Source organism: Synchiropus splendidus, chromosome 3 (genome assembly GCF_027744825.2).
Source record: "Synchiropus splendidus isolate RoL2022-P1 chromosome 3, RoL_Sspl_1.0, whole genome shotgun sequence".
Lineage (NCBI taxonomy): Eukaryota > Metazoa > Chordata > Actinopteri > Syngnathiformes > Callionymidae > Synchiropus > Synchiropus splendidus.
In genome coordinates this window covers 7,981,335-8,000,427 of record NC_071336.1, presented here as the reverse complement: position 1 = coordinate 8,000,427, position 19,093 = coordinate 7,981,335, and the positions used below count along the sequence as shown (strand labels likewise).

Here is a 19,093-nt window from a genome sequence, read left to right as displayed (position 1 = left end):
CACGAGACACAGAAGGTTTGAGCAGAATTAAAATGTATTTTCACATCCTCACCGTTGAAATGAAATCCTTCTGGAGGTTTTTCACTTTGTGTTACAGAGACATCACAAGCATAAACACACAACAAATCCAAATTCTAATCAGCTTCCATGAGCAGACTCAGTCATGTCCTTACAATACCACGGTGCAGTCACGACTGAGTGTCTCCAGTTGTTTACAAGAGGGAAGAGATGGCTGACTGATCTCGTAAATCACCTGCCTGCCTTTGAGCGTGAGGCGACAGAATGTAGTGAAGGCTGTCAGGAATAAATGTCGGACTTTAAAATAAACCTGAGTTGCTACGGTAACAGCCTCTTGAAGATGATATTGATTGTCAGAATGCTCCACAATATGGACTTCCTTCTGCCATTCAACATGTCAAACTTCAAGCAGATAAATTAAGTTCCCTTGTAAAATGCTGACCTCTCGTGGCTGCAGTTGAACTTTACACCAATTCAAGGCAAAGACTTTCATTTTGAAGCTGAACTTTGCAGTTGAAGCAGTTCTCTGGCCAGATCAGGCCGACCACTCTTGGTCAGGCATTGGGCAAGTATAGCGATCTTGGGTTGTTGGGGAGAAGCAGGCTGCTCTTTTCTCCACTTGGCCAGGAGGTGAAAGGCCTGAGAAGATATATTCCCTCCTGTTTGTAGCTTCACCAGCTGTGCGGTGCTTCGACGGAGACGGAGAGCGCGCGCAAGTCTTGGAAGTTCTTCTAGTGAAAGCTCTGATGACAGCCACAGAAGCAAGGGGTCAGGCAGGGCATCTATGTTGGAGTGAAAGACAGAGTTCTTTATGTCCTCTGTGATGAAAATAGGTTCCTGAATGAATGAGCATACTGGGTGTGGTAAGCTGGTCCATGGGAGAAAAACAAATAAACACAAACCACACAAGTCAATACTAATACAGTGTATGTGTCCACCTACCAGTCTCCTCATATAACTTCAGTCTTGCTGTGGTCGGTCGTTTAATTGCTCTCACTTTCTGAAATGAAACACATTTAAACACATTTTTCTAAACCATTACAGTCATCCAATTGGCAATAATTGATGCAGGATAGTGCTTTGAATGTGTCGGCACCTTGGGCAAAGTCAGAGAGAGCTTGCAGACGGGATCTCCCAGGAGACTCAGTTCCAACGGCAGAAGTTTGTCCTCCAGCCACTTCACTTGCTCCCTGTCAATCTTATAAAAGATGGCGGTGCCCTTGTAGTGGGGCGAGCTGTGGTTACCAAAAGGGTCCATTTCAGTTAGACGTATGGTCAGGTGATTCTTCTGTTGACTGTGGAAGGTGAGTCGCTCATCGAGCATGCCGTTTTGGTCAGTCACTGGCACTGGAGGGGCAAGAACAATTCATATTTGGCTGTAAACATCAAGTAAGGTGGGGGGTGCAGCACAGAAGCATGAGGATTCAAAAGTGATACTGGATAGAGGACAGCAAGGGGCCACTGCAGTTACGACACAGAACAAAACGTCCAATATTTAGGAAGCTGAACTAAGATAATATAATCACAATGGGACTTGTTTGTACTTGAATTCATGATAATGGGATGAAATGGCTGTCAACACAGCCACTCTGAGCACTTTCACCTTTCACCTGGAAACCGTTTTAATGTCTGATCTCATGCGGAGTTGTTCCAGAATACCACCAACTCAATGCCACTTTACCTGAAGTGGTTATATTCCCACCCAGTCGGATCAGAAGCTGATCTCCCTCCCTCATCCAGATCTCAGACGAGGTCTCCGCATGGCGACTGTATCCCTGTGCCTGCAGTTTGGTGAGCTCCCAGCTGAGGTCTCTGGCTGGCACGGCTGCCAGGAGAACACTGTGTGGCTCACTGTCTCGCCTAAGGAGGGCAATGACGACGCTGTGGTGACTGAAGTGCTCCTGCAGCTGCTCAGCCAGACAGGTGAGATGGCATGGCTGCGCGTCCGACATAAGGCGAGCCACGAGCAGACTGAGGAAAGACAAGGATGAGAGAAAATGAATATTCGCTTGATCTGTGATAACAGCTTATCAGGTTACAATGGTTGATCTTTTAGCCCAGGCCTGAACAAAGTGCATCCTGGAGGCAGCCTGTCGACTGCATTTATGCGGCCTCATGAGTTCATAGTAACTATAGAACTGATGGTGTAGAATTTCCCTCCTTTGCCTTTGATTATTTCTTGTCCATCAAAATATACTGAAAGAAAAATATCATATATAACATTTTCTCATCGTGTCAGCCACAGTCGCAGTATAGAACTTAGTTTAGAACTGCTCACTTTTGTTTTCACGTAAAAAAAAGTGCATGGAGATTCTGTCTGTGGAATGTTTAATCACGGCATTTACCAACACTCTATATTCTGACATTGATCCTGTGCCTTGTCTGACACAGAAATGTTAAATCCCGGAATTCACGTCATGAGGTTCACATGCCGAGTCTAAAACCCTTACGTAAAGAAAAGCTGAGTGAGACTCACAACACGTCAGCTGCCGCTCTGGAAAGGATTTCTTCTAAACTGAATAGCGGTGAGTTAAAACTCTTGAAGTTTGAAGCTGTTCCAGAACCAATTCAATAGATTTGAGTCGTTCTACTGTAGGCATGTCACCATTCTTAGATGATTTAAGTAATAACACTGAAGAAAACCCTCCGCTCGGCTAAATAGATGAAACAGTGTATTATAAAAGCACGTGACACATTTCTCTTCCAGATTCTCTGCGGTTAATGCTCCCTCCAATGTTTAAGTTGGATAAGTAAGTACGACTGCTGATTCACAGCGTTGACAACTTTTTTGTATAAACACAGGCATTTGATGGATCATCCAGTGGTTCAATGTGCCGAGCTTGTTCCTGCCAGCCTGCAGCTGAGCTGTCACTCACAATATTTTCCTCTTGATTTAAAAAAAAGAAAACCTAAAATTCTGTCTTCTCTTACAGGAGGCATGTTTGCTATCTCGTATTGCTGGGAGGGCTGCTGGCGACGGTGACCGCTGGCAGTCAGTGTCTGAATGTGGTCATCAATAATGTCCAGGACCCCGCTAAGCTGCTGCGACTGTCGAACACCGTCATTAGACTCCTTCAGCATCCAAAGGAAGTGAGGAAGCTCCTGAGTTGATATTGAATCTCTGATCACTGGGTCGTATTTAAGCATATCTTAATAGATTTATACTGCAGTGTCACTGCTGAAAACATATCATTGGTTTTTGGCATGTCTTTAACTGTAAATCCCTAAAGAAACACAAGTGATGACAGCTGCAGATATGAGTGAGATTTACTTCTCATGACTAACAACTAGTTTTTTGTTTTTGTTGTCACCAATTAAATATGTCAAAACTCTGCTTCATTTCGCGATTGGCTGCTTTCCATTCCAATTTTAATTATTTATTTAAGAGGGACGTTGGGAAATCCTGCAATTTAAATTTGTATTTTGTTATATAAGCTATTGATGCTGAACTACAATAGCCTGTCTGTAAAAGTATTATTATTTAACACCCTCTTTTCAATATTTCAGCCTTGGAACATAAGTCAACTGGAATAATTAAACCAAGAGGACTTCTGGAATGAAAAGAATGACTTCATTGTGTTGACTGAGAGATGACAAATATATATGCTGTAAGGTCAACAAATGTTTTTTTTTTCTGTCTTCAGGCAAAGTCCCGGACAAAGAAGAAACTCAAACGACTGTACATCATAGACAGGTTCTGAACATGAACATGACATGTTGGCTTGAAATCAATTTTTCTATCTCACACATATTTCAGGTTTACTCATTTCACGGTGCAGGAAGCATCCCATAGCTTTTTGGCATCATTATGGTTTCCTGAATCCCTGGAGAAGTACACCAACCTGAAGGCAACACCCATGAACTGCATAGCGATAAAACGGTGGGTATGAAATGAGCAGAACTGTGCAAAAACAACTTCATGATTGACTGAAATGTTTGGTTTCTCTGTCAGATTAAGGACATATTACATCTTCTTTAACGCGCAGCGATGCCCATCTATAGTGATGCTCAGCGTAAGGGGAATCAAGATCATATTCTACAGAGCATCTGTAGATCTGGAGTGGCTGTCCATCTTCAACAGACGGGCCCAGGCCCGGGGAGAAACAGTAAGAAAACGCGTCAGAGAGGCGCGGCAGCTTCACTGCACCACAATAGGCAGCAAATAATCCCATCCTGATTCTTCATTTCAGATTTTGTTCTTCATGAGCGAACTAACTGGCCATTTCAGAAAGACTTTGGACGTTAATGATGCTGGTAACAAAGCAGGAAATGGCTTTTTAAATGATGAAGTAAATGATGCAACAAATGAGGCTACACACGAGCAGCGGCCGACCTCTCTGACGCTGGGCTCGCTTGGTTTATTAGCTGTCCTCCTCTGGGTGCTTTCCCCTCATATTGCTGTTTGTGTGGGGATTTGTTTGAGTTGTCGACTGCTGAGCACACAATACAGTCTCAGCTGATACGGACGTCATCAGTTCATGGAGTGGCCAGATCCTTTGTACATATCACTCATTCAACTGTGCTTTATAATTGCTACGGCAGGCTGTAGTCACACTGTCTATGGCACAACTTCATTTAAACGGCAAGGGATTAGGCATATAATCACTATCACTTGGGAATGATGTTGTAAAAGTGAAGGAGTTATTCAGATTATTGGATTTAACGCTGAAGTTTTCCACGTTTATGTGACGTAACTGAAAAATACACTAAGAATGCACTGGCCCACAGAATAGGTGACATGGACAGTGAATTGTAAAAAATAAATGGACTGATCAAGTGGAAATCTGTAGTCTGTTTAATACTAAACAATACTTTAGAATCATCTTTTTTTTTCTTCAAAAGTCAGGTCTCAGGAAGTGGCCATAGATCCTCATACCTCATATGGCCCTCTCCCATTAACTGTGCTAATTGAGGCTCTAAAGGTCTGTCAACTGGAGAAGCTGATATCAAAACTAAAAGCAAACAACAAACGTAAAAACTAAAATGTCACGCACAGCACATTTTCAGCTCATCAGATCTGGCTCTCTTTGGCGGAAGACAGCTCTGCATTAAAACAAATAACTAGATGTGCATGTCTGGTGAACAAGAATACTGCTAAATGTACATGTAAATGTTCTAAAAGAAAAATGATCAGTCCCATGTAGCTTGTGACTTAGACTTCTTTGGCATTGTAACACACATAGGGAAATTAAAATTCCATCAACTGTAATGCGTAAATGCATTTATTTACTTGACGTGAACTGGAAATCTATTAGCCGATTATTTGTGTCTCACCTCTCAAAGCTCTCGTTCAGTTCCAAAGACACTAGTCCGTTCTGCTGGTTCCTGATGACCACATTTTCCAAAACGCTCCACTGGCCATCAGTTGAGGCAACGACCTTCAGCTGTTCTCTGTTCTCTTTTGAAGGGACCAGAATTCTGAGAGAGACACAGAAAAAAAAAGAACTTGGGAAGCAAATTTTAACACTAAAAAGTTTCGCATCTCCACAAAGAAAAGTAAAACAACGTATAAATAACACAAAATGAAGTTGTGAAATGCATTGCTTCAATCCAGAGCCATTGTGAACAGCATCAGGTCAGCAACTCTTGCTGTCTATTCTGATGTTGGCTCACCTCACTCGGGGGGACAATGGATCGTCCCAAACTAGAGAAGCACTTGCAGCTTGGTAATGGTGATGCACCAGAGCTTCCCTCTGCTCGATCTTGCTTCTCTTCCTGTTGGGGTTGGGTGGACACGGCAGAGTGATGCTGAAGGGTCTCCGCAGTGGCTGTGAGGACGGGTGGGTGAGGTACAGCAGGGGGCTAGTGGACACCACCCAGTGATAGGCTTCACATCTTGACTTGACAGCAGCAAGCAGAACAGCATCTATGGGCTGAATCTGCAGCAGATGGAGAAACAGCTTGAGGAGTGACATGAAAGTTCTATCGACAACTGACAACATTCCCATTTGAAGTGACTGCAAATGCAGAAGCTGCAGTATCTTGTTGTCGGATCAAGCAACAAACTGTTGTGGTCACACACGGGTGGATTGTGAATTGAGCTCAAACATCTATTCCAGATGTTAACTTGTCTTCGTTAGTGCAGACATCTGCCCAATCCTCCCACTGAGAATCCAAACACCTCTAGGTGCCTCCTCTCCTCCCCAAAGACTTGGAGTATTTATGCAGAGTTTTTGTTCATTCTCAACATTAAAAGGTCCAAAGGGACTGCTCACTATTGATGAATGAGAACTGATGAGGAAATGACTATCTTACCACCGCCTGAGCCAGCACCGGAGCCGTGAAGGTCTCTGGGAGGTAGTTGAGGCAGATGCGAGGATCCACAGGCAGTTTATACGACAGTCCTCTCCTGGGAACTGTGTAATGTTCTCTTTTCAGACAGGACACAACAGCAAACAATCCAAGAGAGTAAACCTTCACCTCTGTAAATGAACCCTGTGGAAAAAAACATGAATAAAGCTCAACATCTGTTGATGAAGTACACAAGGTTTGAACCACTTGTCTTCTGTGTCTCATGACCTCAGTCTAAAAGTTAGACCCACTCCGAATTTGAACCTTAAAGGACATAAAAACTTCTGTTCACTGCAATTGGAAATTTCATTTCAAATTAGAATACCCAAGTATCAACTGTGCAAAATACTTCTTTGTGGTTTACTTAATGCACCAATTTGAAGTCTTCCTCTGGCAGAGGCAGCTCTGTCTTTATAATAAGCTTCTGTCTATTTTGTGACGGACGCAATGTCAGTGGGATGAGAGCTACGCTCAAAAAGTGTGATGTCCTGAGGAGAAATATGGTGATAAAGCCAAAAGGGATTTTGTTTTATCCTCTCACTAAGCACCATATAACTTTCAGCATGTTGCATAACAGCTGTCAGGCATTAGAAGAACAAAATATGAAAAGTTAATCTTCCTTGGAGATGGGAAAATAAAAAATAAGATAGTGATATTCAGTTGGCATGTGACCCGGATGCTCTGTGCCACTCTGTTTCTGTGCACATCTTTCTTTGGCAACAATAGAGATGAATGAAATATTCAGCATGCATCGAGCTTTTTCTGAATATTTGAACAGTTATTAAAACATACAGTTCAATTAATGTGAGCATAGAAGACATTGTTTACTTTAACTGAAATCAAATGAAGATCAATCTGTCATGAAATGAAAGCGAGTGTTGAATGTTTTTTCCAGATTTGATGCTGGATTCATAGGTACTTGTCACTAAGAAGTTTACCCTCTGTCCCTCGAAAGGGCCTTCAATTGTCACTGGGGTGATGTAGCTGGCTCTTCTCTTGCTGTCCACGATCTTCACCACCACATGCCTGTAGCTGCCACTGTATGAGCTGCAGTACGGCACCACCACCGTCAGGGGGAAGCGAAACTTGGCCTGCTCTTTAACTTTAAGCCTGATGACTCTGCTGACCAGCTCTTCAGAACCGGTCACCATCATGAAGCTCAAGTCATTGGCCACCTCGCACTGCAGGACTCCGGCGATCTCTGGAGGGGCTTTGATGAAGCAGACATCAGGTAGGCTTGAGTGGCCGTCCTCCAGCTGACCAGCCAACCTGGTAGTGTGTTACAGAGAATATAAAAAAGAAATGTTTCTTTTATTATCGACAGTGAGGTTGAAATTTATAAACATAGAACGGAATCTTATTTTACTATTCTTTACTACAAATTTTTTTTTTGCTACTTTAAAACATTCAATTCCCCTGTATATCTGTTTCAGGTAAACCTCATTTTAGACTTATTTTACTTTGTTTAGGAAGGGTCGACCTTTCCTGATCTTTAGTGAGAGGTTTAGCAGGATAATATTTTTAAAAACTGTAATAAATACTCACTCAACATCCATGGTGAAACAAATGACTTTGGTTTATATAGTTTAGGAAGGAACACGAAAGCCGTCCTGATATCATCGATGAAAAAAATAAAGCGTATTTTCTTTCTTTCTCTAGTCTTCATCTGTTTTCTAGTACTTATACACCTACAGTGTACGAATCAGAAGAACCCGTCCTCACACTTCAGCGTTAATACACTTTTTCATTGTCTGCATAATGGTCCCATCTAGCCAGGGTTGCTTCACACAATGGTCCATTTCTGATGGGAACATGATATACTTGGAGAGGCTGAACCAAATACGCATTCCCCCAAATCACATGAGTAAACTGCATGTTAGATGTTACGGTAAAATGGAGGACCAAACTAAGGAAAGTACAACGTGAGAATCCTGAAACTCTAGATGTCTGTTTTGTGCCTCACTAAAACTTGAGTTAGATGGCATACTAGTAATAGTTGTAGAGAAACTGTGATGAGGTGTTGATGGGGATTCATGAGGCTTCAGTTTAGAAATGATGCGAGGTTTCAATGGGGTAGTTGGAGTTGTTCAATGGAGTGGATTTGAAAGTGTTTTGAGTTTTTATGCAGTTAAATGTTGCTATAGCAGGTGTGTGTTGTAATATAAATGTCACATACCCAACGGTGATAGACTTGCTGTTTGTCTCCATTTGCTGTGTGTCTTCCAGCACACTGGAAGTCTCCAGAGATACACGTTTATCCTTATCATCTTGACCGTTGCCCTCAGCTGCTCCTTGTGTCTCTGCAGTGGGAATGCAGAGGGAGCCATCCATATTCAAGATGGATGCTGTTTCAGACTCCACAGAAGTCGTTTCATCTGGAACAGCGTCTGACTCACGGCATTCTGAATGACTTGGGTTATGGACCTCTCTAGTTTTCACTGATATTTCCGTGTCTGTGCTTAACTCACATTCTGAATCAGGAGGAGGCTTTTCTTTTTTAATCAATTGGAGAATTTCTGAATCCAGTTTGGAAATGGCTGCGTTGAATCTGTCCTCAATGTTCTCCAGATCCTCCATCAGATCACAAATAGTATTGTATAGCTGGACATTGTACACCATTGTACCTAAGGAAAAAAAAGTCAAGGGAAAAAGTAGTATTAGTCTATTTATTTCATGTAGTTTTCATACAATATGCATAAAATAATTAACTAATTAAGTACAAAGTGGTGAATTAAGCATTGTTTATATTTTTTTCTTATTTTTTGAAAAGCAAACAGTTAAATAAATGTAAGAGAATATGAACTAATGCTACAAATGTACACATTCACACTACACAGAGTTTGATCTGGTTAATTAGCCGAGCTGATATGTTGACTTGCATTAGTAGTGCCACATTTATAAATAACTAATGTATCATCTCAGCGTAATTTTGGCCCCTTTCACTGTTGACTGTTGCTGCGTTATGCACGCTCTAACGACCAAAACTTCTCTTTCTGTTGTTTTTGGTGGTGGGCACTAGAGGGCGCAACTTTTGTTTGTGTCAGTTGAAACCTGTCGACACTTGTGGTCAGACGTTTTCTTTTTGTTGAAACAGTTCATGTGACAAACTTAGGGAACGTGTGCTCCTTGTGAGGAGAAGATTTTCTTCAATAAAAACAGCGCTCCTTTTTCAGTTCGTTTCTGTAAACAGAAGTTTCCACGCGACCTAAAAGCAACGTTACAACGCGTTGCTTTTATCTGCACTGTTATCATTTATCAGTCCTTTCCTCATCCAGATCAGGTTTTTATTACCGATCAATAAAATAGTTATAACAGTGAACTTCAGAGTATTTGTTTTATTTCGACATTTATTTGAATGGTTAATGTCTTATTGTGTGTAGACCACTCAGGATGGACCTATTACAATATGTAGCCACAAATGAGAAGCACTTTCTGTTATGTTTTCAAGCATTTACCGTCGAAGAGCGAACTCACCTTGCACCGCTCCTATTGAATGGGCTCCCTCTGGTGGACATGTCTTGATCCTGCAGGAACAGTCAGACAGTTCTTCCCGCCATGCGGCCAAAGTGTTTGAATAACAAACAGTCAGCTGCCTCAAAACTCGCAGTACTTCCTGTGCGCGCTTGTCTTCTGCATACGAATGATCACCATCAAGCACTTGTTCATCCCCTCTCCCGCTTCCCTTGGCTCCTCTTCCACCCCACATTGCGTCACAACAACTTCTGGTCACAGCTCCCAGCTTCTCCGCGGCGTCAGACAACGTCTTTAGATCGGTCCATCCTCCGCCAGCACTCTCTGAAACATCCATCTGCTTGTTTAGACGTGGGACAAAAGACAAGGTAAAATAAAGGCGTTTACTCCTGAAAAAAATACTTGATGTGTCAGACAATAGTGAAATGATTTACTTCAAGATAACACGAGCGATTGACAACAAACTGCACCCCCGAGGTCCGATCCCTTTTGTGACTGGCCGTCCAGCAGTGTCCTTGGCTTGGAGTGTTTCTGTGTGCTGCCATGCCAGTTTACAGGCACCAATGCTGCATTTATAAGACTGCCAGCAGTAAAGCATGTTGCCAAGGCGACCTCTGGAGGCGTGGTGGGAAGGGACGAGAGAAAAAAAAACCAGTCAGTACAAAAACTCCACCTTTCATCATCCCTCTATTTGAGACTTCTATCAATCACTTGACTGTTACTCAGCTTTACGGAAGTAGGATCATTCAAAAACAGCGCTGGCACTAACAAATGATGGATGCCAGTTATTTTACTTTAGCACATTAGTGTTGATGGATCATTGAAAAAAGCCTGTTCAGCTCCAACACTGGGACTGTGAATCATTACCCTTCATCCTCTTGAGTCCATGACAATATAAATTTACTGCACTGCAAGTGACTGCCATGATGTATTGGCTGACAGCCTTAAGCAAGGACTTCTAACGCATTCTGAGGAGCTCCCCATTCCAGCACGGTGAATGTAATGAGTCGATAATTACCTGAAAACAAATTAACTCTGCATTATAGATGGTTTCTTAATGAATGAAGTAATAAAGTACAAAAAACCCACAAATAAATCAAACTAAACCTTATTAAAATTGATAACCCATGCAATTTCCTCACATGTAAATGCAGCAAAAATTCAATTAGACAAACAAACAAACTTTGGACTGTCTGAATTTAATAACTTTTAAAGCTCATCAACGCCTGCCCCCAGACTACATTGTAGATATGTTGACCCCCTACGAGCCAGCCAGGACCCTCAGATCCTCAGGTGGTTCTCTGCTATTGAAAAAAAAAATAGAGGTGACAGAGACTGATCTGCCAGAGGAGATACGAAATGCAAGATGCATTTCCCTCCTGAAAACGCTCTTAAAACTGATTTTTATAGGCTTTCATCCCTGTAATATTGTCAGTGTTTTCGTCTAAATCCTTGTTTGTCTGTAAAGCACATTGTGAACAGCGTTCTGAAATGTGCTATATAGGCAAACCATTATTATTATTATTATTATTATTACAATTTCTTAATCTCGTTTTGTCGCCATCAAGCGGCCATTCTTGTGAACAGCTTTTATTTCTTTATGGAGGGAAACAAAACTTTGGTTTACCACGGACGCTGTGAGGAGTGAAAAAACGTACACATAAAAAAAAAAGAAAATACAGTGAAGCGAAATTCAAATTAAACTCTATTGGACAACTAGCAGAACTGTAATGGCACTGTATGAGTGGGGTTGATTTTGTTTTTCGAAGTGCTGTGTTCCATAACGGTGCTTAAGATATAACGTGAAAACAATAGTTAAATATACAGACCGAAAGAAAGAAAATGAAATAGAATCATCTGGCTCGAGTCTCGGTTCAACAGAGAACAGCATTCCTGACTGATTGTCCCGGGGCCTCGGACTCAAGTTCGAACACGCCACTTCGCCCCTCAAAGAAGAACAACGCGCACTATTTCATCCTGCCATTGTCATGCTTTTATTGTGGAAAGTAGCGCCACTCTCTTCGATCGTCTTTCAAACGCCTTTATGTTGTGAGATTGAATTCCAATGAAGACGAATTCAACTGAACTAGTTTGCGCTTTACTCACGGTGCACAAGTGGGCGTGGTGTTACGTCACTGTAACTGGGAGGCGGAAACGCCGCAAAGTAAAAGCCCGCTGACAGACAGGAGGGATTTGTGATGGAAACAGAAACTTTCAACTCTAAAACCATGACAGAAAGCGCGTACAAAACAGCGTGTAAAAGTGTCGGAGGACTGCAAGAGGCTTCTCGCTGCCGCTGACTTTCAGGTGAGTTCTCCAGACCTGTGTTACTTTTCAGTCTTTCACTGGCCGAGCCGCTGCGACACGGTTGTCACATGTGGACCTGCCGGTAGCAGCAACACCACAACTTTTCAAACGAAGCGGTTTCACGTAGAAGGACGTCAGAAAAAGATTTCTTCTGAAGCACTGTGGGCAGACCTTTGCTCATGGCTTCATGTGCGTGTAAGAGCGGTGACTCACTCTGGATACCTGCAGTCCAATGGGTGGAACAGTAGCACCCACTCCTGTCACTCCAGCCGCCAGGAAATAAACCTGGGCTCATTTCTGCCCGGACACAAGGACGAACTTCAGTGTTCTCTGATGTGTGCGCGTGTGCTTATCTTGTTCTCTTTTTGATATTGATCTTCACGCTGAGTAGGTCATGACACCAGGGCTCTGTATTGACTCAACAGTTTTAATAACGCTCAACTTCCACCCTGGATGTGAGCCGGGGTTGATGAGTCGAGCACAAGTGTTCAGCAGCTCTGGCCAAACATGAAAGGAAGGACCGGTGAGTGCATGTTTGCCTCTACACGCTGCTGCACGTTGAGCATTTTTTGAGTCATTTTTGGTTTATAACAAGCAGATGGGTGATGTGAATTAACAGCTTTTGTGTTGCATTCTGACAGTCACGCTGCGGTGTTATTTGGTAAAGTCTTTTTTTTCCATTGGTGTCCATTCTAAACTTGAGCACCGCCGCACACCTGATGGAGTCAAATCTCATTTCGGGGCATGAATAGCAAGGGTCAGGCTGATGTGACTGGTTACATTGAACTGGTCACATTAGCACCGTCCAATGTGTTGTGTTCTGTGAGGTGAGTGGGTGGTTAATAAAGGACATTGCTCTGTAACACTGAGTCAAAGTTGGACATCAATCTCACAATGAGTCCTTCAGGCTTCTCATTTATCTCAGTCTCGATAACAAGCGGTGCAACAGGCACAATACTCAGTTTTCCGCTGCAACTAACCACAGTCAAGTTCTAACTTGTAATTTGGGGGGTGATTTTTCTATTTAGTCAAATGAAATAGTCCTTTTAACACCACTTTTGGAAATTTGAAATCTCACGAGCAACTACCTCGAAGATTACATCTAACTTTTAACACAGTGATGGTGCAGTCCCAGGTCCTTTTGGTGAATTGCCCACATCAACAATTCTAAAGAGGTTTTCAGCATCAATCTTTTTGGATTCTATTACTAAGACATGTCCAGTTTTGAAGTTATCAGGTGCCCTCATTGTCCCGCCAACTCTTTGCATAGCAATGCAATTAGCGTAACCACAAGCTAGCAGGAAGTGTTCTCTCAAAAAGCAGAACTGTCACTTCACCCCCCTACGCACTTAAAGGTTGCAGCTTCTAAAGAGGGAAGTGGATATGGCAAGAAGTTGGTGTATCTTCCTGTGGGTTTGAGGTGAAGGTGTGGGCACGACAGGATAGTGGATTGCAAACCCACTTTCATCTGTCTCTGACAGAAGCAGGAGGCACAGACTTTACAACATTTCTGTGATGATCAGCAAAAATCCATGTTTAAGGTGATGAATTATTTTTACTCCCATAGTGCGCTGCGACATTTCAGGGAATGCCGTCTTTGAGTTCAAATATCTGACAAAAATGAATTGGTGACTAACACTGATAATATTCCTCTAATACCTCTCGCTGGTTCTAAATGAGTAATTATAGTCTTGGTTTGTTAGTGAAATGTGTAAATGTATTAGAAAAATATCGCAATACTTGATGAATATTATATCAATATTTTTGCTGGAATGTTGCAGTACTTGATTGTGTGATATTGTCTTGATATTTTTAGTAAAATTTGGCTGAAAGTCCAACTGCGCTGGCATCATAACGCAGAAGCGCATAATATTATTCTGCATTATTCGATTGTCCCCCACTGAATTTACACTATTGCAATATATCGTAATGTATTGTATTGCCACTGTGGTATAGGTATACGTATCGTGTCACAAGATACCTGCCAATACACAGCCCTCATGACGTTAAGGACCCTTACATTCTGTAGTCTTTGGAGGATATTGACTGGGACTTTTTTAATCACTAAGATCATCATACACGCTTAGATCTTATTTATTTATTTTTTACCTTGAGTTTGACACAGGTTAAAGTAAACATATTTCACTTCTGTAGCTCTACTACCGGATCTAATTAACATGAAGAGCTGTAATGTATCTCTCTCTTGAGTGCTTTGAGTCTGTCTCATGTGTATATTATGTTCATGAATGTTACTGCACAGTACAGGTGCAAGGGCTAATTTGTCGGACCACCTAGGAAAATGTAAAAAAATGACGAGAAAAATAGTCCAAAACAGTTTTGCCCATTAAATACAGCTAAACGATATGACAACAAGTGAAAGCACAAGATAAGGCACCACACGTCTTTAAAAATGTATACACAGTCTTCTACTGAGCCTCTGCTTCTGCCAGCAATTCTGTCAGTTTTGTGCCAGTCTCATGGAGAGGGCGTGCCCCACAGCACCACGCCCCACATCCCTACTGTAATGTAGCGAATGGTCCATCATTTTGCGAAGACTGCAGTGAGCACTACAGAGGATGCCCTACGTAATTCATCCACACAAAGACACGATCATGCTGCCATCAGAAGTGAGTGTGTGATGAGGCCCCATAACATGGCTGAAGCACAGCATAAGCGTTCACTTGAACCCCTTGATTCGCACAGTGGGTTATGCCACCGTGTCTGTAGCCAACTCGTCCTCTCTCTCTGATGTGGTAATGCATTGCTGTTGGGAAAGTGGACTTCAGCATCCTATACTGACACCAAAGGCAGCCTTCTGCATTACATGTTGAGGCGTTTTAATGGAGCCCAAACATTTTCCTTCCCGTGTATTGTTCCAGGCAGGGGGTCTCGCACCTGGGGATCATAAACTGGTGGTACTGTAAACACTTGTGGATTGTGTGGTTTTAAACTTCGTATTTTATTTATTGGAAATATGGTTTAAAACTGTGTTACTGGCAATCCTTGTATTTCTCATTTTTCTTTTGACGTTTTGCATTGCGATTCCCATCAGACTTGACCACTTTTCAACTCAAGCAGATGTCGAATTTAATAGTTTGTTGCAGTCCTGGTATCTAATGACAAAATCTAGATGTTTCAGTTCCTAAATAGCTTGAAACAGTGAGTTGAAATGTAAAACAAACAAACAAAAAAAATATGGCTTCAATTGTTGGGCACATTAGGTTGTGTATTACGTATAAGCAGTGTAAGCATGAGTTTAAAATGGAACAAAGCTATGTATACAGGTATAGCGCTAATCACAGTTCAGGCAGTGATGTGGTATGCAGTGCAGTATGCCATAAATTATAAAAGTCTGAAGTCTGTGTTCATAGTTTCTGTCCATGTCAAACAGACGCCACGTGACGCTGCTTACTGTCCAAAAATACCTGTGTTTTCTTATGAAGCTCGTGATGTTGACAAGAACGCATGTCAGATTCCACTTAAGCTCAAACACCTGTTAAATGAAACAACGTTCCATCGTCGTGAGTCAACAGAATGTTAGACGTGTAAATGGAGTTGGAGTGTGGGTAAAAACATGCTTCCTGGCTGGGTGTGACCTTGGAGTTCTGTGTTCATGCTCCTCAGTACAATTGTCACTGCAATCTTGGCAAGCAAATTGCCAGTAAAGGATTGTGTGGCTCACAGCTTCCAAACTTCAACTCTAAAAGCCCTGATTTGCAAGGTTTTGTGAACGAAGGAACGTTCTGATACGAGTGAGTGTTCTTTTTTTTTTTTTCTATAGAGCTATGCACATTTGATGTCGTACCAATTATGGTGTGCTGATAGGAAAAACAATCTTAAAAATGCCAGAGTCCAAATTTCTGGAGAATCTGAAATTAAATCTATAGAAACGACAACCATTTGAATAGTTTGACATAAACAAACAAAACAAGTTAAATTAAAACATTATTACAAAGCAATCCATAAGAACATAAAACAATCTCCTCTACAAATATTGAGAACTATTACACTGCGCTCTTCTTTAAAAAAAAAATAAAAAAAAAGCAAATAAAATATAAAAACCATTATAACTATCTCCACTCAGCACGCTGACATCAAGTTGCAGGAACTGATGTCATGTCTTGTTGGAACTGGTTTGTGTTATGGCTAATGTGATCTGCAGAGATAGTTGCTAAAAATACCAGGAAACTAGCAGTTTTATGCATTAGATCAGGGGTCACCAAACTGCTCCATTGAGGCCCGCAGTGGGTGACCCCTGCATGAGAGGCATGAGAGGAATAAATTTTCCAGTCCAGATTTAGAGGAAAGCGACCTCTGTTGGTAAGGGAGAAGTGTTGTATCCAAGATGCGAACGAGTCTGTGTTTAATCGTGAAACATGGTGATGGCCGATCTCAACATTTTCAGCGATTATGAATTGTCATAGATTATTTGGCCAGTACCAAGAGCCAAGTGTACTTTGAAACAGAGCCCCGACTTGTACAGAAGTCTTTAAGCAGTCGGTTATAGAAGATGCACCTTAGTTGTATAACTAACAGTGGTTAACCTTATATATTGAGATTAACTTGGAAATGTCTTACTGGAGTTCTGGGGTGGTGCCAGTTTTGGATCCAGCCACAGAAACACATACAGTTGAACCAATGGGGTCTCTGAAGAATAATCACTGGATTGTCAGTCAGGTGCTGCTTGTTCCAGAAGATCCCTGATTGAGTCATCTGGGCACACTCCAAAAATCTGGGTTTAACCCCAAATGTCTCTTGTTTTTTTGTTTACAGTTTGCATCTAGTCTGCATGTTCCCAAGTTCCAAGTTTGTCATCTCAGCCATGAAGATTTAACCCAACATGTTGGAACTTCCGGAAGCCTGTGAGGAAGTAGAGGACTGGTTGGACACACTCCGGCTCTCTCAGTACCTGCCATGTTTTCAGCAGGGGGGATATCGAGCTCTTGCTGACTGCAAGGATCTCACAGATGAGCGTCTTCTGGAACTCGGTGTCCTACCCACGGGCCATCGAAGACGCATCCTCCGCAGTCTGGAAGCCCTGGGTGTAAACCGGAGTGGAGCTGCGAAACCCAAGCTGTTCCCCCGACATATCTTTTTAAATGATAAAAAAAGGGGGACTTCATGTTTGCATAGTCATACAAGGGGGCGGGAAGATGGTGATCATGAAGGGAGTCAAACATTGCCTCCCGGAGCGGGTCTTGGGTTCGATTATCAGGATAATGATGAAAGGAAAGACCCATCTATTCCACAACCTGCACCGCGCAATCCTGAAAATGTTGGACTTTGCCCACTTGAGAGTATCCACATCCCCCCGTCCATGTCCTCAGCCAGCAGTAGCAGCAGGGAATCCTTTTCTTTTTCTGAAACACCGTCTGACTGGGAGATTTCAACCACAGACCTCAGTGACCCTGCTTGTGGTTCTGGAGAGATCTCCCTCCCGGCGCAGGGCGACGATGCAGGAGGCTTTCACGGAGAGATGGTCGAAAATGACATCTATGGCTTACAAATGAGTTTCAAGGTTCCAAAGGGTCCCCAGCGTACACGTTCATATCGACTGAGGCATCGGCCTGTTCCCAAACTCCCGACTCAGGACCTTCAGCCACCTGATGACAGGTACGCTGCTCAAAATATAAATATATATATATATATATATATATAATATATATAAAAATAGAAGAGATCACAGGTAACTGGGTATCCAGGTACTTATTCACCTTGAAAATACAGTCAATATTTACATGTGCATTAGTTTCCCAATCTTTTGATTGTTGAATATCCCCTCTGTGGGACTGATGAAGGCCATCTAATCTAATTTCAGTTGAAACAGAATATGTTTTTGAACAAACTAATTGGCATTTAATACTCTTTTATTTTTCTCACTCAGTTTCTGTGCTCTATTTTATTTCATATTTTCACTGCGATGCAAACTTTGAGTGCTATTGTCTACAGATATAGTCCCAGTTTTTGTTCTAATCCCTGATCTCTTTATTCCTCAGGAGCACAGCGCTAGTGCAAACAGCCAACCCTGAGCACCTAACTGCCTCTGAAGGCTCCGTCGGTGCCAACGGCACGCAGAAAGGTACACTAGTCTTTCAAATATAGATTCATATAAGCCATGAATATTTCATTTTGCAGTTAAGTCACTTATAACATTGTTTGCTGAGAGGACTGAAAAGAGAGTGGGGATGAGTTGCACACCAGGAGGGGTGTTCAGTAGGTGTGTCATGGGAAAACGACATTGCCACAATTCCAAGTGAAGATTTCAGAGGATAAAGTTACTTTATATCTAATCCCTGGCTACAACCCTGGTGTGAATGTTTGGATAAAAAAATACATGTGAACTTTGTTAGCGACAGCAAAACTTGGAAAACTCATGTGAACCTTTATTTATATTTGTCCACTTGGCATTTCTCCCAGTCAATTTCATGTTGTTGAACCATATATACTTACGCAGTCCTTTGATATGGTATTTGATATTGTGTTCTCAATCGCTTTCCCTGTGGCAGAGCATCACTTCCTCCTCTGTCCATCCCATTCAGAAAGACAGGTTTTGTATTTCAAATCATCAAACATCGAAGGACAAACTCGCTTTTTGAAGTCCCAGTGAAAATAATTTAGAAACAAAAGAGCATGCTATTGTGAACCTCTAAAACAAGGGTGTCTTAACTGTCCCACACAGGGCTGCAGTGGGTGCAGGGTTTTGATGCAAGCCAACTAGTGCACACACGGCTTCACCAATCATGTGCTGATGGGTTGGAACAAAAACCTGTGCCCACTCTGGCCCTTTCTGGAACAGTTTGGATACCCCTGAATCAAGAGCACACCTTCTCACCAGTCAGGCATCAATGGAGTGTAGTCAGTTGATTGATGCCTATTGCTTCAGCTGAAACCTCATCGGTTCAGCTGTGTGTGTGTGTGAGAGAGAGAGAGAGAGATCTGTTGGAACAAACACCTGCACCACAGCGGCCCTTTGAGGACTGGATTTGACACTTCTGTGATAAGTGTT

General features: G+C 42.2%; 2 protein-coding genes across 6 annotated transcripts in view; one reads left to right on the top strand and one right to left on the bottom strand.

Annotated features, from left to right (window-relative positions):
* Window positions 1–242: 242 nt before the first annotated feature.
* Window positions 243–9,855, bottom strand: dthd1 (death domain containing 1). Its single transcript, XM_053860728.1, has 11 exons — window positions 9,784–9,855; window positions 8,778–8,933; window positions 8,486–8,609; window positions 7,248–7,578; window positions 6,274–6,453; window positions 5,632–5,897; window positions 5,293–5,436; window positions 1,700–1,989; window positions 1,115–1,365; window positions 961–1,018; window positions 243–800 (listed from the first exon to the last, which is right to left on the bottom strand). Exons 3-11 carry the CDS (start codon window positions 8,515–8,517, stop codon window positions 508–510), a joined length of 1,845 nt encoding a protein of 614 aa, XP_053716703.1. The 5' UTR covers window positions 8,518–8,609; window positions 8,778–8,933; window positions 9,784–9,855; the 3' UTR covers window positions 243–507.
* Window positions 9,856–11,935: 2,080 nt separating this feature from the next.
* Window positions 11,936–19,093, top strand: part of arap2 (ArfGAP with RhoGAP domain, ankyrin repeat and PH domain 2) — a 125,916-nt gene continuing 118,758 nt past the window's right edge. For 4 of the 5 annotated variants that reach the window (XR_008414182.1, XM_053859945.1, XM_053859941.1 and 1 more), the window contains exons 1-3: window positions 11,936–12,087; window positions 16,861–17,700; window positions 18,084–18,166. Coding sequence is in view for 4 of the 5 variants with exons in the window: in XM_053859945.1 (XP_053715920.1) it covers window positions 16,928–17,700; window positions 18,084–18,166 (856 nt within the window). In the remaining variant the exon portion in view is untranslated. Of the gene's footprint in view, window positions 12,088–12,499; window positions 12,611–16,860; window positions 17,701–18,083; window positions 18,167–19,093 lie in introns of those variants that run through there. The other variant, XM_053859942.1, reaches the window with a different exon arrangement.